The sequence below is a fragment of the Ctenopharyngodon idella genome, chromosome 3, assembly GCF_019924925.1.
Source record: "Ctenopharyngodon idella isolate HZGC_01 chromosome 3, HZGC01, whole genome shotgun sequence".
In the NCBI taxonomy this organism is placed as follows: Eukaryota; Metazoa; Chordata; class Actinopteri; order Cypriniformes; family Xenocyprididae; genus Ctenopharyngodon; species Ctenopharyngodon idella.
This window is the reverse complement of record NC_067222.1, coordinates 11,167,286-11,194,764: the sequence shown is the minus strand read 5'-3', so window position 1 is coordinate 11,194,764 and position 27,479 is coordinate 11,167,286. Positions and strand designations below refer to the sequence as shown.

General features: G+C 36.6%; 3 protein-coding genes across 4 annotated transcripts in view; all 3 read right to left on the bottom strand.

Annotated features, from left to right (window-relative positions):
• Positions 1-1,142: 1,142 nt before the first annotated feature.
• LOC127509917 (GTPase IMAP family member 8-like) lies at positions 1,143-5,970 on the bottom strand. 2 transcript variants are annotated; one of them, XM_051889271.1, is made up of 4 exons: positions 5,950-5,970; positions 5,697-5,779; positions 3,729-4,376; positions 1,143-3,569 (listed from the first exon to the last, which is right to left on the bottom strand). In XM_051889271.1, exons 3-4 carry the CDS (start codon positions 4,372-4,374, stop codon positions 2,602-2,604), a joined length of 1,614 nt encoding a protein of 537 aa, XP_051745231.1. In that variant the 5' UTR covers positions 4,375-4,376; positions 5,697-5,779; positions 5,950-5,970; the 3' UTR covers positions 1,143-2,601. The 2 variants fall into 2 exon arrangements, with proteins under 2 accessions (XP_051745231.1, XP_051745232.1); XM_051889272.1 differs by having other exon boundaries at positions 5,936-5,965.
• Positions 5,971-9,951: 3,981 nt separating this feature from the next.
• LOC127509913 (GTPase IMAP family member 8-like) lies at positions 9,952-14,908 on the bottom strand. The gene is made up of 3 exons (XM_051889266.1): positions 14,719-14,908; positions 13,333-13,989; positions 9,952-11,725 (listed from the first exon to the last, which is right to left on the bottom strand). The coding sequence occupies exons 1-3, from the start codon at positions 14,744-14,746 to the stop codon at positions 10,707-10,709; spliced, it is 1,704 nt and encodes a 567-aa protein (XP_051745226.1). The 5' UTR covers positions 14,747-14,908; the 3' UTR covers positions 9,952-10,706.
• Positions 14,909-20,279: 5,371 nt separating this feature from the next.
• LOC127509832 (protein NLRC5-like) overlaps positions 20,280-27,479 on the bottom strand; it is a 98,593-nt gene continuing 91,393 nt past the window's right edge. Inside the window, exons 39-46 of the mRNA XM_051888906.1 lie at positions 27,234-27,407; positions 26,907-27,071; positions 23,841-24,014; positions 23,581-23,754; positions 22,721-22,894; positions 22,356-22,529; positions 21,405-21,566; positions 20,280-21,247 (exon numbers count right to left, since the gene is read on the bottom strand). Of these exons, the coding sequence (XP_051744866.1) occupies positions 21,163-21,247; positions 21,405-21,566; positions 22,356-22,529; positions 22,721-22,894; positions 23,581-23,754; positions 23,841-24,014; positions 26,907-27,071; positions 27,234-27,407 (1,282 nt within the window). The 3' untranslated portion in view covers positions 20,280-21,162. The remainder of the gene's footprint in view (positions 21,248-21,404; positions 21,567-22,355; positions 22,530-22,720; positions 22,895-23,580; positions 23,755-23,840; positions 24,015-26,906; positions 27,072-27,233; positions 27,408-27,479) is intronic.

Here is a 27,479-nt window from a genome sequence, read left to right as displayed (position 1 = left end):
CGTTGCTGTGGTGGTGGGTCTTTTGCCTGAATGCAGTGTTCACAGCGAGGTGTGGCATGCTGTGGTGTGAGCGTACACATGTGACTGCTGGTTTTCTTGGATTAGTGTGGCCAACCCCCAATTCTGAATTTGGTAAACTGTATGAGAGTGACTGCTTTTATTGAACTAATGTGGTATTTTCTATTATCTCAAATAAAGATCATTGTTGAAATTGACACCTTCTTCTCTGGTATCTGACTCAGCCTTAACGAACCTGTGAGCCTACTGTATTTTACTGTGAAGGGCGATCCCCGGTAGTACGTCCCCGGGGTGGTGTAGTTGGTCCTTTAGATATAGTTGAATTTCCCCCATTTACTCACACTGCCACATTGAGCTCCTCCTAGAATTTAAAGTGAAAATCTATAAGACACCAGAGATTTCTCAAATATGCTGAAACAGTCAAATTTAAATCTATCTTACCTTATATGATGAAACCGCTTCACTGATGGATCTGAATGTGTGACTGCAGAGCTCCTCAGATGCTGATGAACGTCTCTCATTTCTCTCCTTCAGGCACGACTCGCAGGAGTTTTTTAATGCAGGATTATATGGAGGTTCATCTTTTGAGGATCTTCTCTTGCAGACAGGACACTCCTGAGTTTCCTTGGTTCTCCAGAACTGTTGAAGACACTCTTTACAGACACTGTGACTACATGATAAAATAACTGGAGCCTTGAAGATTTCACAGCACACGGGACAAGAAAGTTCTTCTACAGATAATGAATCCATTTAAGATCCAATAATCTAAACTTTACTTTCACTTTCTGAATGATGTTGCAAAAATGAATAACTATGAGAATCACAAAGATCTGCTGTCCTTCTTGAAAGTGTTGTTTTTCATTCTCCACTGATCATGGATTTGTTTTTTGTCTTTTGTCGAGACACGGAAGTCAGTTTGACAAAGGAGAAATAGTGAGTCTGTCTCTTCCTGGTAAGTGTTGTAAGAGGGCAGAGCTTTGATGACCTTTGGTTATATTGTGAATTAGGTCAGACCGCACATTCAGGATAAAGTTTAACAAAATGTGTTAAAAAAAAGCACTGACACTCTCTCAAGTACTGTATAATGCAGGAAAACCTTGAATCAAACACAAATAAACACAGGAGAGAACACAAATATTTATAATAAAAAAGACACTAAAAAGACATTACAGTTACAGTTTGATTACTTAAATTCACATTATTTTATTTCATTCTAATGAAACAGCTGCAAGAGCTGAATTTTACTACTCATACAGATCACTTTATTTGACAAATTAAAATTGTGGGGTAACGCAGCACTGTTTTACTTGGTGAAAACAGTCATACTAAAAATACATTTGAGTGTGTTGAAAGTTGTGTTAACATTACTGTGTGTTCACTTGGTGGCTGGTATGAGACACTTGTTGCACACTTCAGTAAGCTAGATTGATATTAGAATATCATATTAACAAAAGCTGGATGACTTGTGTTGATAAATGGCACATCTGGATTAGACAATGACTCTCTCACCATCCTTCTCTGATATAGACACAAACAACACCACCTCTTGTCTTCCCTGAAATCTCATCCCTGTCTGGGAAAACCCTTCAATTATGGAGCAGACAGGTCTCTGTAACCATCAAGCAGGACTCGCAATATTCTTAACAAATCCTGAAAGTTGTGCACAATTTCTCTATTTTGTTCCTCAGAGCCTGCACATTGCTCAAGCTCATGGATGGCAGCGGTTCTCTTTTATTTGCAACTGCCAAGAAGTACCTTTTTCCAGATTTAAAGACCCTCATTCAGCTATAAACACCTACAACTGTCTTGGGTGTTGTAATTCATAGGGCTTTGTAATGAAGATTTCTGAGGGGAATTAAAATGTGAACTTGATCTGTTTTCTAACATTTCCTTTAAATGTTTCTTTCCAAACATTTCTTTAAGCTGTATTTTTCTCCTCCTCAGTGAATTGATCCACCTCAATGACAACAATAAAAGCATGCAGCTCTGATTGTAGTGGTTTTACATGTTTGACTCACTTCTGAACAACTGGAGAAACCAAAGTGAATCAGTATTGAGATCCATCAGTAGTCCACATTTTGTAAAGTTGATTGCTTGAAAGTTCATGAGCTCTAAAGTTTAGTTTCTGGAAGCTACAACCATCCTGATCTGAGATATTCAAGTTTGTGTACATATTCATATAACCAAAATTTGTGGTGCACCATGATTAGGCCAGAGCAGAAAATAATATTCAGAACTGAATCAATAATGAAACAAATTGATCAGAATAATGACACGATTGTCTTTACAGCAGAATTTGAATTGATGAATTTTGCATTATTGATTCTGTTATTTTTCTATTTATTACTGTGAAGCTACTTTGAAATAATCGGTATTGTATAAAGCGCTATAAAACTAAAGGTGAAAAAAGACCTGCTGTGGTTAAACTAAGTAAAAAACAAACAAAAAAACAACTGGTGGTTTTGCAATACGAATACATACAGGTAAGGCATAAAATTAAAACTAAAAAAAGAGGAAAATTTCAAGTAGCCTGGACCACTTGAGATGGATTGAGCCCCTAGTGTGTCTGATCATTGTGGTTTTTCACTGAATCACACACATCTTCTCTCTGATAGAAAGCATAACTGCCCTAAAACGATTAGTTCCTTTGCTCTCAGCTTCCTCTTTGACACTCACTCTCTCCTCACTGGTCATTGTTTGGGTCTTCCCCCAGAGATGCAGATTTGAAGTGGAAATGTCAGAAAAAGATTGCTCAACTTCTCGACGTGACTCCTCAACTAAACGCCGGCGTAGTTTCTTCCATTCAGTTTGAGTGAGCTGTTTGTTCTCCTGTTTGTACTGCTTCATTTTCTCATCCAGTTTCTGCTTCTGAACCTCCTGAATGCATTTCTCTGTTCTCTCAAACATGTCATGTGTGAAGTGTGTCCCTCCATTCTCTTCCATCATCGCCTCTATTTTACTGATCAGATCTTTGAACTGTGGGAAACTGGCAGCCTTGTTGTCCAGAAAGAAGAATCGATTTCCACAACTCTGTACAAGTTTTTTAAGATCTGAATCACCGTTCTGTAGAAACTCTTCAGTGGTTTTATTTTTCTCCTCTAGCTGATCTTTATGAGTGAAGATGATCAAGGTGTATTTTAGTATCTGTTCTCCAAACGCTTCTTTGAGATGTTGCACTGTGTTTTTCTCCTCTTCAGTGTATCGACCCATTCTAATGACGATAATAAAAGCATGTGGTCCAGGAGAAGCGTATGTTACACATTTCACTATTTCAGTTTTAATCTTTTTTTCACTGAGTACATTATCATAAAGTCCAGGTGTGTCGATCACTGAGATCTCTTTACCAAACCTCACCACAGTTTCAGACTGACACTGTTTTGTCTGAGAGATAAAACCTGCTAAAGATTTGAACTTGTTTCTGCCAATGATGGTGTTTCCAGTGGCACTTTTCCCAGATCCAGTTTTTCCCAGCAGAACCAGCCTGATCTGGTCTTTCCTCTCAGCAATCATATGAAACTTCTCTGGATCTTCAGCTGGAGACTTTCCTGAAACTATAAATCAAATCAAATCAGTAATAAAACACACTCCAGTGATTCTTCTCATACCAGTGCATCAAACTAGTGACGTACACTTAGTGAACAAATCACAATATATCTGTGTTATTAAAGTAATTAATAATGGCAAAAAAGTATATTAAAAAAGCAACTTACACAAGACAGGAGGGCCTCTTTTGCTATCATTCTTCTTCATTCCTTCCATGATGAATTTCCCTCCGTTCTTTATCATCATTCCTTCAATCTTCTGCAGTAGTTCTAGTTTCTGACCGTCCGATTTAATCTTGTTATTGAAACAGTGAAACTTTCCTCCACATTCAGTCACCAGCTGCTGGAGATCTGCATGGTTTTGTAAATATTCATCAGTGGTCTGTGGTTCATCCAGTTCCTCCAGTAGATCTTCATGTGTGAACAGAATCATGATGTACTTTTGAACTTTAGGACCTAATAAACACTTAATAAAATACAGGATCTCTTCCTCATTTTGCACAGGTTCCTCTAGAGGAACAGTAAGCAGAACTGCACTGAAGCCTTCTGAACATTGTTTGACCAGCTCCACATTCATTTCCTCCAGCTGTTCTTCAGACAGATCTGGATCCAGTGGATCAGGAGAAATAATCACATGCACCTGCTTCTCTCCAATCTGTGTTTTGCCCTCACAAACTTCAGACTCCTGCTTCTTAATTTTAAACCTCTTGTCCCCCACTATAGTGTTTCCAGATGAGCTTGCCCCAGAACCAAATCTGCCCATCAGAAGAATCCGGATCACTGCATCATCTGGACTGGAGCTGTTCTCTGACATCTCTGAAATAAAAGTATGAAATAAGATCAGAATCAGGTCAGGTCAAGTTAAAATTCTCGCTGGGGTTAGCCTGCTAGGTCATTTTACTTGGTTATTTGTTATTTATTTTGGGTAGCTATGTGTAACTCAGCTGCTGGGTCAGTATTACTGACAGTTTCATTTCATTAGTTCACAGCAAGAGTACAGATCTACGTATATACCACCGATTAAATATGTCTTAGATACAGAATTTTAGAGGTTTTACCATGAACACAGACAAGTCAAGTTACCATTTTTAAAAACAAACTGACTCTTGACAAATGCATAATATTATGAACAGCCTGAACTACTACCAATCACAAACAATTCTTTATAGCCCTAATAACCAAATAAATACTATTAACTATGTAGCCCTCTAAAATAAAAATATAGAGATAATTCTAAATTCTAAAATAATTCTATATAAATGCAATCTTCGTGGAACGAAACGCTAGTTTCATGAACAAAACCCCTTTTCACTTTCATCTTGAGGAGTCTGGGTGACACGACCCTATAACAGAAATAATGTGCCTATTGTCATGAACCACCATTTACAACTACCATACTGAAACACCATTTTATTTTTAAGTTTTTTTAGAGTTTTTCCATACTAGTGTTGTGTGGTAATAAATATCTGTTAACGCTGGAAAAAAATATCTGATAACTTTGAAATCAGTAAGTGAGACTGATGTCTGCATAAGTTACACATTCTCTACATATTCTACATTTTATTTTAACAAAAACAAGAGCTGTGAAATTACACAGATTTCTGCAGCAGCTCTTTGTCTCACTTGCACAGAAAAACAGATTCCATATTCCTCAGAATTAATGTATAAGACCAGTTAAATACAAATTCTGAACTCTATGCAGTCTTGCAATAAAATAACAATATGTTAAATAATACAAATATATTTATGGACTCTCAATTTTTTTTCCAGCTGACCAGAAAGAAATAATAGTTACAGCCAAAATGTGGTTTTGCTCAAACTTATGCTTTTTACAACTTAATTTTTAAGATAAAATTAGCCAAAGAATTTTGTTAGTCAGTGTTTAATTTAGTTTATAAACCATAAATAAAGACTAAAATTAAATCGTAATACAATAGATCATAAAAATGAATAAAACCAACAATAATTTCTGCAGCCAGTAAAGCTGTGTTCTGCACAGCTGTCTTCCAACACTCTGTAAATACTAATTAAACAACATTGTTTATTTACATTTTTTTTTTAAGTTTCATTTGCCTTTAGTCAAACTGACCGAAACAGGTTTAAATTGAAAGCATGGTTTTCAATTAGATTTCTTACCTGTAGGTGTGGAAGGAACTTTAGTCGAAGGTCGAAGATCAATCTTTAGTGAATGCGTCTCCAGAGAGATTGCAAGAATAATGCTTTTTAGGAAACAAAAACAGCACAAAACACTAATAAAGCACACTCTTTAAATGAAACAATTTCAAAGATTAGGTTTAAAAGAAAAACAGAGAGAACAGCAGCAGTAAGGTTTAGATGTACTTTCAGCTAACAAGTTCCTCCTGCAGTTAGTTTACCTGTTTTCTCTTACCTTGTGAGAGGAGGTGCCTGATTGTTGCACAGCACTGAACAAATATGATCAGACACTGACTGATGACCCTCATGAGTTAATGATTAGCCTGTGAGTGATGGTTATTGCTGATATAAAGAATTTGTTATTGTACTAGTGTGCATGAAAACTTGTACAATGTTCTGTGAATGTGAGCTACATTATATGCTGGACTGAAATGGTGGCTCAAAGAAATTTCTAGCGTTAATTTTCATCACGGCTTGTCCTGAAAAAACAAAGACAACTTGACATCCATCATAGAAGTCATTAATCAGCTGTCATGAACATGTCTAACTAGTGATCAAAGACTACAGATTTTAGCCTATAGGATCATATCTTTTAGGATTCTCAAAATTTGTCTCAGATGACCAAATCATGGCCAAAATCACAGTGTGTACCCACCTTAAGGCTGTGGCTGGAAGTCAGTTGTGGTTCTTGTGTTTCTGTTAATCTCTTTCTGTTCGCGTTGTTCTTCTTTCCTTCAGTGATTCTGCTTGTTAACAGCAGGTGTTCATGATTAATGCTCAATCAGAACTTAATTATCTCATTAACTTCAACACTTGGGGTGCTTCTCAAATGGAAGGTTGCATCCCACTGAATGGTTATGTCACAAATGTTCCCACCCCAGCAGTCACGGCACAAAAATACAATTAAACTTAGTTTTGGAAAAATACTTTGTATTAAAATCTTTATATTAACTGGCTTTCCATTAATACAATATAGTGAATGTCAGGTCTCCCAGTGGATTACATTATTGTCAGTTTAGTGTTAAGTGATTAATTTACACCAAAACAAAAGATAAAATGTTTGCCTTTACCACCTAAAACATTACTTTTGTCTTACATTTCATAATGGCACGAGCTCAGTGCCGACTCGTTTTCCATCATTTCATTTTTCATAAATTTTAATGTGTGCAAAGGATTGTGGGTGATCGAAGGACGCAAAGGATACACTTGATGCATCCTTCAAAATGAGCTGAATGAAAGATGCTTGGAGGTCTGGTCCTGACTGCATCTCTGACAGGAAGTGAGTTGAAGTCTTGTATTTCAGTTGAATTGGAGCAAATTTCAATAGAAACACATAACTCAATATCTCATTATCTCACAATAACTCAATAACTTAATATCATGAATTCCATCCTATAGGGAAGTAAACTGTACTGTCTTCATGGGTAATGAAATAAAATGTTATTGATTCTCAATACTCAGAATATATATATATATATATATATATTTTTTTTTTTAATAAGCTGCTCTCTCAATAAGGTACTTTAGTTTACATGAGTTTGGTGGATTCCAACATTGGCAGCATTTAGCATTTGTTTATAACATTGACATGAAAGCTTGTTTCCACCATGGAATGAAAAATAAAAAGGATAATTGCGATCACATTGAAATTACTTGTTTAAATCTCACAATTCTGAGAAAAAAAGACAGATTTGAGAGTTATAATCTCCCAATCGTGAGTTGTAAAGTCATAATCCTGAGATAAAAAGTAGAAAAGTAAAAAAAAAAAAAAAAAAAAAATGTGTTTTACACATGCTATCAGTGCCAGTAAAGAAAACAATATAATACAAAATTCTAAACAACGTTTTAAACAGTTTAATGAAAAAAGCTCAATAGTTGGCTAGAGCCCCTATAAGTTTGTATATTTGATAATTATTGAGTTTTGTCACTGAATTACACACATATTCTGTTATCAGGCCCTGATTACAGCCTCCACAGGACCACTTCCAGGCATGTGCATCCACACTCTCTTCAGGTAGAAAGCAACAGCGATTATGCATACTTCAGCAACAATGAACTTCAGAGCATCACGTCGACACTCATCTGCCAAAGACAGTATATATATTTTTTTCCATTCTGTTGGATAGACTGTTTTGTGCTCTTGTTTGTATTGCTTCACTTTTTCATGCAGGTTCCTTTTCACAATCTCCTGAATGCATTTCTCTGTTTCATCAAACATGTCATGATGTGTCCCTCCATTTTCTGCCACGTCGTCTCTATTTTACTGTGCAGATCTTTGAACTGTGGGAAACTAACAGAGTTGTTGTTCAGACATAAGAATCGTTTTCCACAACTCTGTACAAGTTTTTAAAGATCTGGATCACTTTCCTGTATGATTTTATTTTCTTTCTTTAAAGAGCATATTGCAGGTTATTTAATTTAATTTATTTATTTTTCAAGATGAATACATAACCTTGTACGTGTTAGGTTTTTTTTAAGGCTTCCGGTTCCATCGCCCTGAAGTCAATGGGTTTTTTGAATGGGTTTTAGCTAAATCGCCTGAAATAAGGTCTGTGGTTAACAAAGCCTCTAAATATTTTCACGTTTTGATCTATGACATAAAACACGCCAGTTACAACCCGCTTGTGATTTTTAAAACCTTTATTGTGTCTTAAAAACAGCGGTTGCTAACAAATTGCTAAAAGGGACTACTTCCTTTGGTGGGGACTTTAGACGTCATCATGACAAACAGGACATTTGGACAGCATTTCTCATGAAAAAGTGGATAAGTATTCATACACAGTGCAGATCATAATCAGCGAGCATGTTTTTAAATGAAGTTGCTTTTTAAATAAAGTTTGAGGAAGCTTGGTGGTGTGACGTTGATCCACGACCATGGTGTGCTGTAGTCCGTTTATAGCCTACTGTTAGCTTTTTATATCTGACGACTTTATTTAGGCTTCAAAATGTATAAATGTTGTGTTAACTTGTAAAGATTATCTTGATAGACAAAACGTGTAAGTGTCATATCCCTTTATTAAACACAGAGCTTATTTTTGCGATTGTCCAAAAGTCTTTGGGAAAAATGCATAGGCTTTAAATCGAGGGAACCCGTGCGCCACTAACTTCCGGGTTGGCCTACAAAAACACGTCATCCCTGAGGTACTCTATTCAGTAAGAGCAGTCATGAATCTGTTTTTTCAGTAGTTTTTGTATTTCAATTTATATCGTCATGTTAAATTATTGTGATTTTGGAGGTTGCACAAACTCCAGCCTGTCAGGACATCAAGTCCACAGGTTTAGCCTACTAACAAGAAAAAGGACGGTGCTATCTTCCGTGCGGGGTGTGTTTTGTGCAGGTGAAAAGAAGGGACTTAACTTCTGCATTTGCACTTCCTTTGAAAAACGCGGTGGTGTGTATCATTCACTTTAGACCGGAGGATTATCATCATCCCGGCGATATGATGGAGTTCAACATTGTAATATACTGTAAATGATGATATGAATCAACTTATACACGCAATGCTTCTTCAACGTTTTTATGTGAATCAGTTCCAACAAATGATGTAAACACATGCATACAGTCTCACACGTTTCAAAACAGTTTTGAATTATGTGCTGGTAATGTAAGAGCGCAGAGTTTCTGATGACCTTTGGTTATATTGAGAATTAAGTCAGACCGCTCCCTTCAGGTTAAATTTTAACATGTGTTAAACACTCTCTCAAGTATAATGCAGGAAAACCATGTATCAAACCCAAATAAACACAGGAGAGAACACAAATATTTATCATAAAAAAGACACTAAAAAAGACATTACAGTTACATTTGATCTCTTAAATTAACATTATTTTATTTCATTCTAATGAAACAGCCACAAGCTGAATTACTACTCATACAGGTCACTTTATTTGACAAATTAAAATTGTGGGGTAATGCAGGACTGTTTTACTTGGTGAAAACAATCATACTAAAAATAAATTTGAGTGTGTTGAAAGTTGTTAACATTACTGTGTGTTCACTTGGTGGCTGGTATGAGACACTTGTTGCACACTACAGTAAGCTAGATCGATATTAGAATATCATATTAATAAAAGCTGGATGACTGATGTTGCTAAATGGCATGCAATTCATGTTGTATGGTACATTGTATGGTAAATCATACATACTGTGCTATTAAGTTACTTGTGTGCGCATTCCCTCACGGAACATATACTGCACAAGTAATGATATTTCCAAATTGTTGTGGGAAAAAAAAGGGTTCAGTAATTCCACATCTGGATTATACAACGACTCTCTCGCTGTTCTCTGATATAGACACAAACACCTCTTGTATTCCATGAAGTCTCATCCCTGTCTGCTCGAACAAGTAAAAACCTCAAGTTCAACCAGCGAGTTGGGGACATCACAGCGCAGCCATGTCTCTGTAAACACATCAAGCAGGACTCACAATATTCTTGACAAATCCTACAAGTTGTGCGCAATTCCTCTATTTTGTTCCTCGGAGACGGCATATTGCTCATATCATGTACATTAGTGGTGGTTTATTTCCCCAGTTCTGGAGTTGTTGTCGAATTCCTCCTTTCTTTCCTCTTCTCCAAGGTCGCCTCCAATGAATTCACTGTTTCACAGCGTCAGATGTCTCCATCAGTGGCGTCATCTCTGTAGCTCTAAGTGAAAGGTCTCCTTTCTATTACAGTAATGTGTGTTTATATATTGACATACTTTCAGTACACCTGAACACTGTTAATCAGCTGTTCTTTATTTACAACTGCCAACTTTTTCCAGATTTAAAGACCCTCATTTAGCTGTAAATTTCTGCTTATTAGTTTAATCAAATTAGTTTTATAATGAATAAACTTTACATAGTAATCGAACTGAACTGAATCAACACTGAACCGAATTGATCGGCATAATGACTCTGAGATTGTTCAAGTATGGTCAAGTAACCTTCACTGGACTTCTTGAGATGGATTGACCTCTTAGCATATTGTGTGTCTTATCATTATGATGTTTTACTGAATCAGACACATCTTCTGTTTTGCTAGTGTCCCTGTAGCCCTGAATGCAAGAAAAACTGCCTTCCTACGACTAATTCCTATGCTCTGGGCCTCCTTTATGGCACTTGCTCTCTCCTCGTCGGTCACTCTTATCTTCCCTGTAAACTGGGCTAGATCTGATATGTATAAATCAGGAATAATATACAGACTTTTGAAAAGGTCAGAAAAATATTGCTTAGCTTCTCGTCGTGATTCTTCTACTAAACGCCAGTATATTTTCTGCCATTCTGTTTGAGTGAGCCGTTTGTGCTCCCGTTTGTGCTGATTAATTTTCTCATCTAGTTTTGCCTTCTGAATCTCCTGAATGTACTTCTCTGCTTCATCAAACATGTCATTGGTGAAGTGCGATCCTTTATTTTCTGCCACCATCGCCTCTATTTTACCGATCAGATCTTTGAACTGTGGGAAACTGGCAGACTTGTTGTCCAGAAAGAAGAATCGGTTTCCAAAACTGTCCACAAGGTTTTTAAGATCTGGATCACCATTCTGTAGAAACTCTTCAATGGTTTTATTTTCCTCCTCTAACTGATCTTTATGAGTGAAGAGGATCATGGTGTGTTTTTCGATGTGCTCTCCAAACACTTCTTTGAGCTCCTTTATTGTATTTTTCTCCTCCTCAGTGAATCGACCCACTTTAATGATGATAATAAAAGCATGTGGTCCAGGAGAGGATAACGTTATGCATTTCACTATTTCCGTAATAATTTCCTCTTTATCGAGTTTAGTATCGTAAAGTCCAGGTGTGTCAATCACTGAGATCTCTTTACTAAACCTCACTGTAGTTTCTGACTGACACTGTTTTGTCTGAGACTTTGAACTGATGGAGGACTGAAACACGTTTCTGCCGATGATGGTGTTTCCTGTGGCACTTTTCCCACATCCAGTTTTTCCCAGCAGAACCAGCCGGATCTGATCTTTCCTCTCAGGAATCTGTTGCTCATGTAAAACTTCATCTGTTGAACTGTCACCTGAAACTACAACACAACGATTTCACTCATCTCATTAGTGTGATATTATAATTTTACAACATCCTCTCACATTCTCTTTTTTTCTTTTAAGAACATTGTTTAATTTAAGGCATGTAAGGCAGAGTTCCTCAAATACGGTCCTGGAGAGCCACTGTCCTGCAGAGTTCATTTCCATCCTTAATCAAACACACCTGAACAAGCTAATCAAGGTCTTCAGAGTTACAAGAAAATTGCAGGTAAGTGAGTTTGACTAGTGTTTGAGCTAAACCCTGCAGAACAGTGGGCCTCTGGGGCAGGATTTAAGGAACCCTGATGAAAGGCATTAACAGATGCATTAAAGGTGCAATTTGTAACACTCACAAAAATGCAATATAATATACATAACTGTTTTCAGAGGTGTATAAAGACCTTACATAATGAACCTTTATGTTTTTATTACATTAGAATGAGCCATTTCTATCTCATACGCCGCGGGTCCCCTTACATGTTAAGTCGCCATTTTGCGCCGGCATGTTTCTAGAGTAGCCCTAAACGGACAAACTGCTCTACAGAGCACATTTGCCTGACTGGCTACTCTCTGCTTTCTCAGACGATGACATCTGTGTCCTGTGTTGGCCACCGTAGCTTCTCTATATTGCAATTCGCAACTTTACCGCTAGATGCCGCTAAAATTTACACACTGCACCTTTAAATCAGTGGTCCTGGAGCACTCCCAGCCCTGCACATTTTGTGTTTCCCTCACCTAGCACACCTGATTCAATTAGTAGAGACTGCAAGACCTGAAGTGAGTATGTCAGATAAGGGAGAAAAACTAAATGTGCAGTGCTGGGGGTCTTCCAGGACAGGTTTAAAGGCACAATATGTAATTTTCGCCGCTAGAAGTTTCTTAGTCAAAACAAAGGCATAGCTTGATGACGCCGTGAATGAGCGTGGAATCATGGGAGTTGTCATCTTCAGCTCCACACCCAGTGGAAAGGGCAGAAATCATGTTCATGGTTGAGCTAATGTTAAAGATTTATTAACGCTAGTGTGGTATGAAGCAGGGCGGGTCGAGAGTTGTGGGAGCGGGACGAGGCAGCTGTAGCGAATGCTAATGATAGACACCAGCGATGCACACCAATCTCGAGTTCATTATGCTTTTGCTGCAGTCGGCCGCTTGCGCTTTTTTTGTTGTGTATATGGGGTAATGCAGCGCTGTTTTACATGGTTAAAGCAATCATACTAAATACATTTGAGCATTCGCTCTGTGGCTGCTATGAGAGACTTGTTGCACTTTGCAGTAATCTAGATCAATATTAGTAAAACCGGAAATCGAGGGTAGCACAGATATGGCGTCACTGACAGGCGATGCAATGTCCTGGTTGAAATTGCTGAATTCTCTGGATGTAAACATTGTTGGAAATGTTTGGGATAATGTAAGAACACAAGTCAACAAAACATATAACATTGTTCTAGTGGTTTTTGGATATTTTAATCTAAAAATCTTACATATTGTGCCTTTGAAAACCACTATTAAAAAAATATCACTGCTTTACATTTAATGAACAGGTAAGCCTAACACATCATGTATTATTGAAGTAATTTATAATGACAAAAATATAAAATAAACTTACACTTGACACCAGGATCATCCATGCTTGATCTTCTCATTAGTTCCAAGGTAAATTTCCCTCTGTTCTCCATCATCATTCCTTCAATCTTCTGCAGTAGTTCTTGTTTCTGACCATCAGATTTACTCCTGTTATTGAAACAGTGAAACTTTCCTCCACATTCTGTCACCAGCTGCTGGAGATCTGCATGGTTTTGTAAATATTCATCAATGGTCTGCAGTTCATCCAGATCCTCCAAATCATCCTCATGTGTGAACAGAATCATGATATACTTATGAACTTCAGGACCAAATAAACACTTGATAAAATCCAGGATCTCTTCCTCATTTTGCACAGGTTCCTCTAGAGGAACGGTGAGCAGAACTGCACTGAGACCTGCTGAACATAGAGAGACCAGCTGCTCTTTCATCATCTCCAGCTTCTCTTTATTCAGATCTGGATCCAGGAGATCTGGACAATCAATCACATGCACCTGATTCTCTCCCATCTGTGTTTTACCCTCACAAACTTCAGCTTCATTTTTCTTCTTGTGTTTGTGGACTTTAAACCTCTTTTCTCCTAGTATAGTGTTTCCTGATGAACTTTTCCCAGAACCCTTACTGCCCATCAAAACAATCCGGATCACTGTATCATCTGGACTGGAGCTGATCTCTGACATTTCTGAAAGAGACATACAATATGGAGTATAAATGTAAAATAAGGTCAAGTAAAGTGTATTTTACACAAGTTTAGGAGAAGAAGAAAAAAAAAAAAAACATTCATGTGCTACAAACACAGAAGACAAAAACAGTAAATTATTTTCAGTGCACTCAGTTAATTACTTCTCAAAAGTCCTAAAACACGAAGAAATGAAACTATCAAGGTTGCATTTACTTGATTAAGAATCAAATATTTTATTACACATGACAATTATTATTACTGAAATGAAAAGTAACTCGTTTTCAGTTTGATTAGGAGAAAAATTCGGATTAACAACCTTTCATGGTATTAGTGTCACCATGTATAACGCAATATGTCATGAGTGTTTTATGCTGTCTAGAATCAAAAATAAACGCCAGATTCGTAAATTAATCACTTGTTGGTCAAAGAGCAAAAATATCTGAAATGGTTCGCGATTCAGTTCTACGTTTTAAGTTCTCACGTGAATTCGCTGCCGAACAACAGACAGATGTTTGGGTTTAAGTCATACATCGTGACACTATTGAAAAGAAACCATTTTGCACGCGAAATCTCGCTAATTTGACTGAGTTGGCAGCCGTTTTGTAACACATCACCGTATTTAAGACATCAAAGTGACTTTCTGTAATGTCCGTATTAAACGGAACTCAGCTTGTCCAATAAAATGCAATCTTATGTGTCTAAAACACTTTTGTAAACAGACGATCTTACCAAAAGGTGGTTCAGGACCTGTCGCCATCTTCACTGTATCTTACTGCTTACATGAACATGAAAATGCGATTTACATAGTAAAAACAATCACAGTATACATTTGCCTTGGTTTATAATGTCAACATTTGCATAAAACACAGGAAAATATACTCAAAAGTAATTGAGCTGCTGTTCAGACGTCCTTCAGCTTTAGTTTCAATTTTGTTTTGCACCTTTAGCAACTCATAATGTAATACATAATGTAAAAACTGCACATACTGTAATAAGTATTACATTATTATTGTAATAAAATGTTCATAATGTAATAATTTTCTTAAAAGGTAATAAAATCTCGAGCTCATAATGTAATAATTTTTACATTATGAGAAATTTGTTACATTATAAACTCACCAAAAACATGTAACTTTCATAATTGTAATTAGCTTTTAAACAATTAAAAACATAAGTATTCCCTTACAGTACCTTTTTAAAAATCTAAATACATTAAACTACCTGCAAAATGCAACACACACACACACACACACACACACACACACACACAGAAGTCTGTTTAAACTGAACGTTTAAATTATTGACTAATAAACAACATCTGAAGCTCTACTGCCACCTACTGGCTCTATCTACACATTACAGGCCATGAAGTACACTGATTTTGTCCAATACTTTATATATTATTTAATATCAATGAATAAAGTGCATTAAAACAAATTTTTAGATTGAGTAGTTAGGTTTTGTTATCAATTTAATGTTCATCTTTTCATATATTTTAGTGTATTAAGAATTAATCTTTGATATATATATATATATATATATATATATATATATATATATATATATATATTAATATTTAAGCCAGTTATTTATATCTTTTGCTGTAGTGTGTCAGTAGGAAATATCAGTTTACATTTCCAAACATTCCTTTTGCCATTAATTGTAATAACCAGTGAGCAAAAATCAGTGAGATTTTTGCACTTATATAGTGCAACTTTTCTAGAAGAATATTAGTGGAATTAGGGACGCACCAACATTGTAATTCTAGCCGATATCAATAAGTTGAACACATTCATGTTGGTCAAAAACTGATGAATGACAATTTAAAAAGTTTGATGTTTAAAAGTTTAAAAAGGAGATGTTTAACTGGCTGATAACATTCCATCTCCAGAATAATACTTTGAATATGCTGTTTGAAATGTTATTTTTAGATATCAGGTGTATAACCAGTTTTAAGTTCTACATACATGCCATTAAGGAGGTTTGAGTTACATCTGAGTTTCCTGACCAGTATATAACGGATTTCTTGCAGATGTTCAGAAGATGCCCATTGAGGAAAACCATTGAGTTTCTCAAGGTATCTGAGGTTTAAATTAGAATAAGACCATCAATGTACATGAGGTCTCATATAGTTAGAGCTTACTGAAATATGTATTCATCTGTACAGAGAATGAGAGTGAGGCAGAAACTGAAAACCTTACAGAAAGCACAAAAAAATGTGCTGGTCAAATGGTGAAGTTACAGCTGTAATTGCACATATAATAAAAGGAAGTCTATAAACACTGACTAAGACAGCCAAGGAGCATCAGAGATTATTGTATGTGACTATTGTATGAGAACTGAACAATAACATGACCGTTTTCTCCAGAGCTGCTGCTGCTGTATAAATGAAATTAACTAAATTAATAACTGATGATTTTTACAACGTAACTGAATCAACACTGAACTGAATCAAGCTGAACTGAATCAAGCTAAACAATGACACTGTACTCTTCTAGAGCTGCTGTATAGCCAAACACAGTAAAGCTGCTTTGAAACAATCTGTGGTGTTAAAAGCGCTATATAAATAAAGGTGACTTGACAATTCTGCTTACATTTTCTGGAAATTATAACAGAATTGTGTTTTTGGGTAAACTGTCCCTTATAAGTCGGTTTCTCTACCTGTTGCAGTTTTCATCACATGTTCAGTGAGTTCATTTTATACATTTCAAAGCCTCTTTAATGACATCTTTAAAATGTGCCTGTTTCCAAATGGGCGGTTTTGTCAATCTTTTCTAAGTTTTAATTGGCTCACCTGCTTGCCATTTCAATATGTCAAAACAGTAATGATGCTGTATGCTTTCTGAAAGATTACACAGTTGTGCAAGATTTATTGACCATGTTTTTAAGTTTCCCCTTAAAATGGCATCCCATGGTATTACATGGTTAAAACTGGAAGAATTCGATGTTTATGTTGTTATTTTAAGTAATTATTAAAGTACTTCTAAAACACTTTGGTCCCTGTAATGTTGCAAGTTCTGTTGTGTATTGTATTGAGGATCCGGTCCTCTTTAATCACCTCAGTCTTGGTAATACACAGTGTTTTCAGGTTTGTGTGTTGTGTATGGTCATGTACCTGTAAAACACATTGGTCCCATAATCCAGAGAAATGACATATTTTGTGTATTTAAAATAAGTGTCCTCATAAATCAGGTTGGACCCAAAAAAAGCAAAAAAAAAAAAAAAAAAAAAAAAAAAAAAAACCACAATTATCTCATAGGTGGGAACATTTTAGGATGGGCGGGAATGTCCTTGTGCACCAGCAAAATATCATATTGTCATATTTTAAGTTCTGCTGTGTGCAAATAAAATTCTAAGCCAGATTTGTGTCTGCAGATTAAAACATAATTTTTTATTATTTTATCATCACTGTAAGACATCAGGAAAGGTGCGTCCCCTTATAACACCACCCAACTTTTCTGGCCGTCAAAGTCCTTCTATACCACAAAAACCAGTGTGTGTGTGTGTGTGTGTGTGTGTGTGTGTGTGTGTGTGAGTGAGTGAGTGAGTGAGTATATATTGAGTCAGCTATATATTTTTTAAAACGTATTAAACTTGTGCCAATATTAATGTATCTCACGACTTTATATCCTGCATTGAAGCATATATTGGGAGTCTAAGTGGCCGTATAAGCTACAAACAAGTATAAATGAATTTTTTTGTAGATAATACAACAGCAACTTGGAAAACAGACAAAACAGAAAAGGTAAGAAACAACATCTGAGAAAAGAGCAAATTAATTTAATAGCTGCAGACCCATAGTGGAACTAACTTTACCCCGCGTCACATGATTTCCGATTCTTGTGAAAATGGCTTAAAATATTCTGTCTGACCCCCAGCGTGAGTTTTTTTAAGGCGACCGTTATTTAGAACGTACCACTTTATTGTTTCCATGGTGACGCGTCATTGCTTGTCACTTAACACACCACAGCGCTGTATGACTGATGATCTGCTTTTATTTAATTTTTCCTTTTTTATTAAAAATATTCACAAATTTGTTAACTATAGCATGAAATATTCGATATTCCGATCGTCAAATATGTGCAAGTGGATGTGTTTTGCTGTTTAAACACCTTTATAGCGATCGCGTTAGTTGAGCTGCATGCGCAATGGGCGCCATGTTAGTTTGCGCCGCACAGAGAATCGGATCTGTTGGATTTACAACACGTGAATTCATCCACTTCTCCCGAAATACATGAAAGTAAGTGAGCCATTCAACTGGGGAAGAATAGAGTAAACTTTAAAGTTACTTTCACAATGTGTAACTGATATGAATACGTGTCGTCTAATTATGGAAAGCTTTCCGCTTCTATAGACATCATTGTGTATTTTACAAACTCTAAATGTATTGTTTTGTTAGTACTCATGTGTATTTAAATGTCTGAAACCTGAAATAAACATTATTTGGTTGAAAACACTGCATAAATTATATATATAAAAGTGCTGCTCGCGTCCGTCTCTGGTTTAGCGCCAAAGCGCGCAAGCACATTTGAATTTGGCAGTTGATCACGTGATGCGCTGAACGTTCTAATTACACCGGTGTGATCGTACGCGTCAAAGGGTTAATTGGGAAAGAGCTCTGAGATTAAAGGATTAGTTCACTTTCAAATGAAAATTAGCCCTTCAGCCCGTTACTCACTCTCAAGCCTTGTATATGACTTTATTCTTTCTGATGAACACACTCAGAGATATAATAATAAATATCCTGACACATCCGAGCTGGCGGTGAACAGGACCAACGAGTATGAAGCTGAAGAAAGTGCTTCCATCCACATCCATCCGTCATAAACGTGTACACCACATGGCTCCGGGGGGTTAATAAAGTCCTTCTGAAGTGAAGCGATGCGTTTGTGTAAAAATTATCCATATTTAACAAGTTATGAAGTAAAATATCTACCTTCCGCCACACTGCCTTCCGTAATCATTGTAAGAAGAAAGTGTTAAACTCTTGCAGTACAAAACGCTTACGCTACACGCCTTCCCTATTCAACTTACGGAAAAAGTGTAACTGGTGCGTCACAGATTAATTATCAAACACACCATTACATTCTAAATAATGTCGACAATAATGTTAACTCCTCTGATATGTTGAATATTCAAGTTAGGGTTAGGGTTGTAAAAATAAATCCCACCGCATCAAACGTTAAATAGGGCTTTGCAACAAATGCAAAAATGTCAAAGGATTATGATCCGAGTACACCAACACCTCTGTGCCTCCTCCCACATAGACATCAAAATGCTGGAGTGCCCAGATTATAGCCAAAGCCTCTTTCTCAATCACAGAATAATTTCTCTGTATTTCGCGGAAATAAACATACAGGATAATCCATTCCGTCTCGATCTGATTGTAACAAAACTGCCCCGGCTCCTACCTGACTTGCGTCAACCTGAATTTTAAAAGACTAATGAAACTTGGGTGCCTCAAGGACTGGGGCTGTCGACAATAACAATTTTACATTGTCAAAAGCCCTCTGACAGTCCATTCAAACTTCACCGAACCTTTCAACATATCTGTCAACGGAGTGGAAAAATTGAAACAAAACCCCAATAGAAAAGCATCAGCTCTTTTTTGGTCGATGGAGGAAGAAAACCTTCAATAGCTGAAACTTTACCTTGGAGAGGATGTATAACCTTCACATTTAGGGTGTACTCACACTAGGCACGGTTGCCTTGAACTGAGCCCGAGCGCGATTGTCAAACTTAAATTTAGATTCAGGTTATGATGAATAATTAAGATATTTTAAATGCATGTCTAATTCATGTAATTAGTTTATATAACTCAATGCATTTGAATCATTTTTCATTTTCGATTTTACAAACAAAAAAATGTGCATTTGCATTTGTTATCTTACTTTCTCACATTTGCTAATTCTGTTCACACTTTCACAGTCTATCATTCAATGTTTACATAGTTTTGATTTAAATTGAATGCCTAATCAAAGAGAATATATTGAGGATTTGACCCATAAGTTTACTGGTTCAAAAAAGTCAAGTCAGCACTTTAATAATTATATACAGCTGGAAAATTAACATTTATTTTTATATTATAAAAACACTTTTTATTAATATTGTTTATATTATTATTATTATTATTTTAACATTATACAATGTAGATAAAAGTACATTCATATAATTTCTGTGTAGTGTTGAACCCTATATGTACACTCAGGGAAATATTAGATTGAATGACTTGGGAGCCTTCTTTTTATTTATCACAGTTTATTGGCTTTGTATTCTTCCTTTTTTTCACAGTAAGCTATAGACTCTGTTTATAGAAAACAATTACTCAAACAGAATATCAATCATCTTATGAGCATAACATTATAACAAAAATCTAGACACAACAGTTTACTATGTTAAATTTGATCGTGGAGCCCGTTGAGCTGTTTGATCACAAACATTCAGTCCTGAGTAGGAACATCTGAGAATATTCCCTCATAAACTTCATGAAACTTTAATGAACATTTAGAGATTGCAGTGATGCTCTATGAACATTATTTTGCAGAACATTGAGGAAACTTCACCAAAGCGAGCACAAATGTAATTGTCAGCCATTGCTGTTACTGTTAATAATGATAACAAGAATAATTTATATTTTATAGCACATACTTATACACACTCAAAAAAAAAAAGAAAAAAAAAAAGACATTGACAAGACTTCACAAGTAATAAAAAGTCTAATATCAATTGGAAGACTATTCCAAAAGAAATGCAGATTTCACTGCAAAAGCTCTAGCATCTTTCGTTTTATATCTTGGAACATTCCAGATACTGGTCTCTCTGTGTTAATGTTAACCCCCTTTTGCCCAGTAACCATTTAACATTACTCATGTGAGCATTATTTAATTTGTTCTACCTGTATGCATTAGTAATCATTTAAATAGTAATACATAAAAGCTAGGATAATAAACTTTACATTTGTTAAATGTATCATAGCTATACTACTCATAGCTGTAGGTTTTAAATAGCAAATAGGTTTGGCAACATCTCATCAACAATAACTATTCTGACAGAGTGTTGTTCTCAAAGATTTAAAACGGATACAAACACTGATTTTAATTTTTCTGGACAAATATTGTCAGTTGAGAACAGATTTCATTGATTACATTATAGTGAGGCTCTTGTGAAGATCCATCAACTGATGGGTACTGGTCTGGATGAAAACCATCCACCAATGCTGTTTAGATTGACTCTAAACAGAGTCTCTTCACTGTCTAGTCTGTAATCAAAAGAGAAAATAATCAGTGTTGGCTAAGTTGAATATTAGTTACTATTTTTCAATTACTTTTTTGATAAAATATTACTCTATCATTACATTTCCTTAATCATATTAGTTATCATGTTAGTGTGACATGACAAAAAAGATGTTTACTCACCTCAGGTTACAGTTTGAGTCTTTGAGCACTTTACTGAGCTGCTTCTTTGAGTTTCCTATTTTATTCTTACTCAGATCAAGTTCTTTTAAACAATGCAATGCTTTTGTCTTAGTCAAAGCGTGAGCCAAACAAGCAACATCTGTAATGCCACAGTCTTTTAGGCTGGAAAGAGACAGAGGAAGAGACTTTCACTTTAACCTTTCAACCAAAGTTTAAAGTTTCAACCATATTTTCATTTGTCAAGCAAAAATTCAATGAGTCTGGTCTGATAAAAACAAGCCCAAAATAAGCTACCCCTGTTTTTTTGTTCATTTGAACAAAATGCATTTCATATACAAATGTTTTCTCAAAAGCATTTTATTATCAAAAACACACTCCTAAGGTTCCTCAAATATAATGAGAACTCTTCAAATGACATTAAGTATTTTGTCCACTGTCATTTAGGGTACATTTACATGACAACAATGTGCTGAAACTGTTTTTTCCTTTGCATTTCACGTACAGATGACAAAGAAATCCACTCGTTTACATGGATTTGCAAAAATGACTAAAACACTGATATGCATGCCAGTATTTGGCAATGTCACTTTGTAAAGAAACACTATGTGCCTATAGCCTGAACACGTAATACGCATGCACATGATGCCAGTGTTTGCATAAATTGTGTTTTTGTACTTTACACAGAGATGATAACAGAATCGTTTTTAAAAAGTTAACATTCTTAGACCCCCAAAGTGCATTGTCGTGTATATCAACAGGCAAAATGCATAAAATGATTTAAGTTCTTAGTTAATGAAATGAAAATGAAATGAAATTGTGTTGTGTGAATGGCCACTTAGTTGGAGAGTTTAACTTCAACTCCAATTAAACACCTGAAGCAGTTAATCAAGGCAGGTGTGTTGGAACAAGTTAGAGCTAAACTCTGCTCTGTTGTAGACAAATGCTTCTCACCTCAATCTCTCCAGTTTACAGTCTGAATCCTTCAGTATGTCACATAAATGCTTCATTCCTTTGTGTTTTATTTTATTCCCACTCAGCTCCAGCTCTCTCAGGTGTGATGAGTTTGATTTCAGAGCTGAAGTCAGAGCAGAACAACCTTCATCTGTCATATCACAGGATTTTAACCTACATTGGGAGAAAGGAAAAAACTAACTTTTTATTCTATACAGGTAAAAAAAGATGTAATGTGTGCTCATGCTCTTTACAACATATTAAGCATGAAGCCCTGAGATATTAAGTATAAAATTTGTTCTTCACTCCTACTGTATATCAGGGTCTTAAAATGTCAGGTTTTCTTCTATGTGAACGTTCTTCACCTCAGTCTCTCCAGTTTGCAGTGTGAATCCTTCAGTACGTCACATAAGTGATTCACTCCTGTGTTTTTTAGTTCATTTCCACTGAGGCTCAGCTCTCTCAGGTGTGAAAGGTTTGAACACAGTCCTAGAGTCAGGATGAGACACTGTTTCTCTGTAATACTGCATCTACATAAACTGAAGATACAAAGACAAAAGATGAAAGAAAGAATGGGCCAGAGCCATGTTAAGTTAATGTGTATGTTAAATGTATAATGAGAAATTCCATCAAGTACAATAATAAAACGGCAAAAATATGGAAACTTAATTATGTAATTATTTAATGAAACATAATTATATAATTATAATCCCAAGTGGGGACGGGACCCAGTGTGAGGTACGGGATTGGCCCCCTCAATTGCGGGCCCAGTGCGACCCAAGGAGCTTGAAGGATGGCCCCGACTAGGATTTGAGGATTGGATGAAGCCATCCTCTATCCAAAGGATAATGCATTATTCATGCAGGTAAAAAAAAAAAAAATCTGGTACTTTAATCACAGTTTAGTTGAGAGTTTAGTTTATCATCACTAAATTTCAAAATTAGATGTAGACATTAGCGCTAGAAAAACCATGTAATTCTATCAAAATAATCTAGCAGTATAAATGTTATAGTTTAAAGTCTGCTGTCACTTCTATCACAATACATAGTAGTAGAAAATGTCATCTGATTACAGAATATGAAGGTTTTTTTATAGTCACAATGTTTCAAATGATTAATGTTTAATGCTCATTCTACTGGCATACATACTGAATCATCACACCATTAACTAATAGCATAATAAAATTAATCACACTGTAACTGCTTTACAGTATAATGTTACTAACTCTAGTTTCTCCAGGTTGCATTGTTTGTCCCTCAGTAAATCACAGAGGTTTTTCACTCCAGATTCTCCTAGGTGGTTCTCACTGAGGTCCAGTTCTCTCAGGTGTGATGGGTTTGATTTCAGAGCTGAAGTCACTGCAGAACAACCTTCATCTGTCATATCAGAGTGTCTGAACCTACATGGAGAGAAATAAAAAAAAAAAAGGTATTTCTTCAATCAAATACTAAAACACTCTGTTTCTTGTTTGTGAATGTTCCTCACCTCAGTCTCTCCAGTTTACATTGTGAGTCATAAAGTATGTCACATAAGTGCTTCACTCCTGTGTTTTTTAGTTCATTCTCGCTGAGGTCCAGCTCTCTCATGTGTAATGGGTTTGATTTCAGAGCTGAAGTAAGGATGAGACACTGTTTCTCTGTAATACTGCATCCACACAAACTGAAGACAGAAAGAGAAAAAGTCTTAAAATGTGTCCACACTCTCAGAAAAAGGTACAGTAGAGGTACAATTTTGTTCTTTTGGTCCTTAGTGTACAATTATACAATAGTTTTCCACTACCTAGAGGTACAAAAATGTACCCTTAATGCTACCACCCCACTGATGGCCACTTGTACCTTAAAAGATACAATTTTGTACTTTTTTGGATAGTGCAAATGCACTGATTGCCTGAATGTATGGATATGGTGACATAACTTAGCTAGTCACTGAGTCCATTAATGGATAGAAGAAATGTGCATCGACAGTATATTTGTTTTCAGAAGCCGTGTGACTTTTGAGCACATTATCATTGTGTGTTTGTGAAACAAGTCAGGAGTTAAGCTGTCAACATGTCAGGGTTGAGATTCAGGTTGTGTGTGCCACTTTGTTCCTGCTATATGTTACCATAGATATATTTACAGTGGTGTGAATAAGTGCTTGCCCTCTTCCTGATTTTTTTTATTTTTTTGCATGTTTGTCACACTTTCAGATCATCAGACAAATTTAAATACGAATCAAAGATAACACAAGTAAACACAACATGCAGTTTTTAAATGAAGGTTTTTATTATGAAGGGAAAACAAAATCCAAACCCACATGGCCCTGTGTGAAAAAGGGCCATTTTTTCACACAGGGCCATGTGGGTTTGGATTTTGTTTTCCCTTCATAATAAAAACCTTCATTTAAAAACTGCATGTTGTGTTTACTTGTGTTATCTTTCATTCGTATTTAAATTTGTTAGATGATCTGAAACATTAAAGTGTGACAAACATGCAAAAGAATAAAAAATCAGGAAGGGGGCAAGCACTTTTTCACACCACTGTATATTACTCTCACCTGATGTGTGTGATGCGCATGGGACAGGTTTACTTTAGTCAGTCCTCAAGGGGGCTGCCTGTCAGCATTATCTTCTCAAGGGATGAGGGTCGAGCCCCTGCACCTATGGTTAGGGTCCCACTGCTGCCAAGGCAGTGTGGTGACTTCAGTCATGGGGCTTGCTGGTTGAGCTAGTGGAGGCAGGGTTTGAGATGGATAATTCCCTCTCTCTAGCACTCTCTGCTGACTCAGAGGACCTCTCTCTGTATCCTGAAACTCGCTCTGCAAATTCTTTGGAGCAGAACGAGGAAAACATGCTTTCTGCATCCGATTCTGAGGTTGGATGCATGTAAGCATTGAGCTGCTTTGGCAGAGCATCTTCCTCAGTCTGCCACTTTTGAGGAGCCGCTTGAAGTTGTCATTCATGCTGTGGCCAAAATAAATCTAGAGAGTGCCAGATGGTAGACAAGTGATAGTGAACTCAAATCTAGATGATTGCTTCCTCACAACCACATGAACACCACCATCTGTCATTCTTCCTGATCTCCACACTCAAGGTCATAGAAAAATCTGTACTCTGCTCATTTGCATATGCAGGCATTATCAACATACTCTACAGTGGTCTGTATGCATGATCAGAGCAACAGAGCAACAAGAGGGCTCTCTCCCCTTCATCAGCATCCTAGTGAAGGAAACCTGCCTTACACACTATGCTCTGCCAGGAGCTTCCACCAGCCGTGATCATCTAGTGCCCAGCTCTAGGAAAGAGAGAAGAAGACGCAAAAAAAGGAGGCACATAAGGCCCTCAAGAAGTAGGCTGCCCAAGAGTAGGGAAGTTACTTTTATTCTGCCATCCTTGGTGATTCAGGAGTTAGAGGCACCCAACAGGCCATTTGACCAATCTTTAATCATAAGAGAATCTTCCCTTTGGTTTGTTAGAGCATTCCCTGCCAGTTACATCTTCAGGGCCTTGAGCAGACTGAAATTATTGAGAAAGTGACTTCTGCCTACCATCTCTCAGTGAGGTCTGAATACTAAAAAGTTCAGTTTGCTTCCCATCCACCTAGTTTCTGAGGTGATGTGGCAAAGAATATACACCAGTTAGTAGAAGAAAATTGTTCTCTGGGAACATTTACCCCTCCCAGAGACAGACAGAGAGAGGCAGGTTTCTACAGTCTGTACTTCATTATACCAAAAAGGATGGGGGTTGTGTCTGATTTAAGATCTGAGAGGCTTGAACTGAACTCTTTGCACATACAGGTTCAAGATCTCCTATGAAAAATCTTCTCACTCAAGTTAGGGGGGATATATTTTTAATCTCCAGCAAGAGATATGGAAGATTTGGATTTGGCCCATGAGGGGTCATAGATTCTGGTCTTTTGGCCAAAGTCACAGAGACAGTCCTTAGTGCTAGAACTCCTTCTACTAGGAGGTTGTGTGACCTGAAATGCCTGATTGTAACGGTGTAGAGAGAATGAGGTGAATCCAACTTATAGCACCAACATAATGATCCAGCATTGAGTTCCACTTCAATAGGAACTTTCAGGTTAAGTATGTAACCTGGTTTCTCGAGAGAGGAATGATATGCTGCATCACATTGCTACACCCTGGCTATGCCTGTGCATTTTCTTCAGACAAATTGAATCAGTCGACTCACAGTTCTGTCATCTATTTATGGACTCTGTGACACTACGCTACATCATGATGTCCATATGTTCAGACAATCAGAGACTCGTTTGGCTCATTTAGGCATGTGCTTCAGACACTGGCTCATGCGGAAGTGTTCCCATAGCATCAACACCAAGACGCAGTATCTCATTCCTCTCTCACGAAACTGAGTAACATCCGTAACCTGAGTTGTTTGTTCTGGAGGCAACCGTGTCTTCCCTTTCATTTTCTGTTTTACTATTTTATGTCTCTTTTATACTACAGCAGCAGATATTAATCTCATACCATTTCTGCAGAACAGCAGGTACACATTATGTAACATGTTTTAAAATAAACATAAACATAACATAAAATGAACATATTACTAACACTAGTATTTCCAGCTTGAATTTGGGGTTCCTCAGCAAAACACCAAGGTTTTCAAATCCTAGTTGATTTGCACTCAGGTTCAGCTCTCTCAGGTGTGATGGGTTTGAATTCAGAGCGGAAGTCACAGCAGAACATCCTTCAGATGTCATGCCACAGTATCTCAACCTACATTTACAAAGAGAGTCGAAAATAAGATAGGTGACTTCATTACAAAAAAAAAAGAGAAAGGAAAATAGATTTTTTTTTTCACCATATCATAATAAAGCACAAATAATGTGAAGAAGTTTTAACATATTTAATGTAAACTCATGAAGGTGAGTTCCTCACCTTAATCTCTCTAGTTTACAGTGTGAATCCTTCAGTACATCACATAAAATATTCACTCCTTTATTTTGTAGTTTATTCTCACTGAGATCCAGCTCTCTCAGGTATGATAGGTTTGATTTCAGAGCTGAAGTAAGGATGAGACACTGTTTCTCTGTAATACTGCATCCACACAGACTGAAGACAGAAAGAGAAAGGACAATGATTCGGATCACTGAATCACACTCAGCCTAAATTCAGCATTACCAA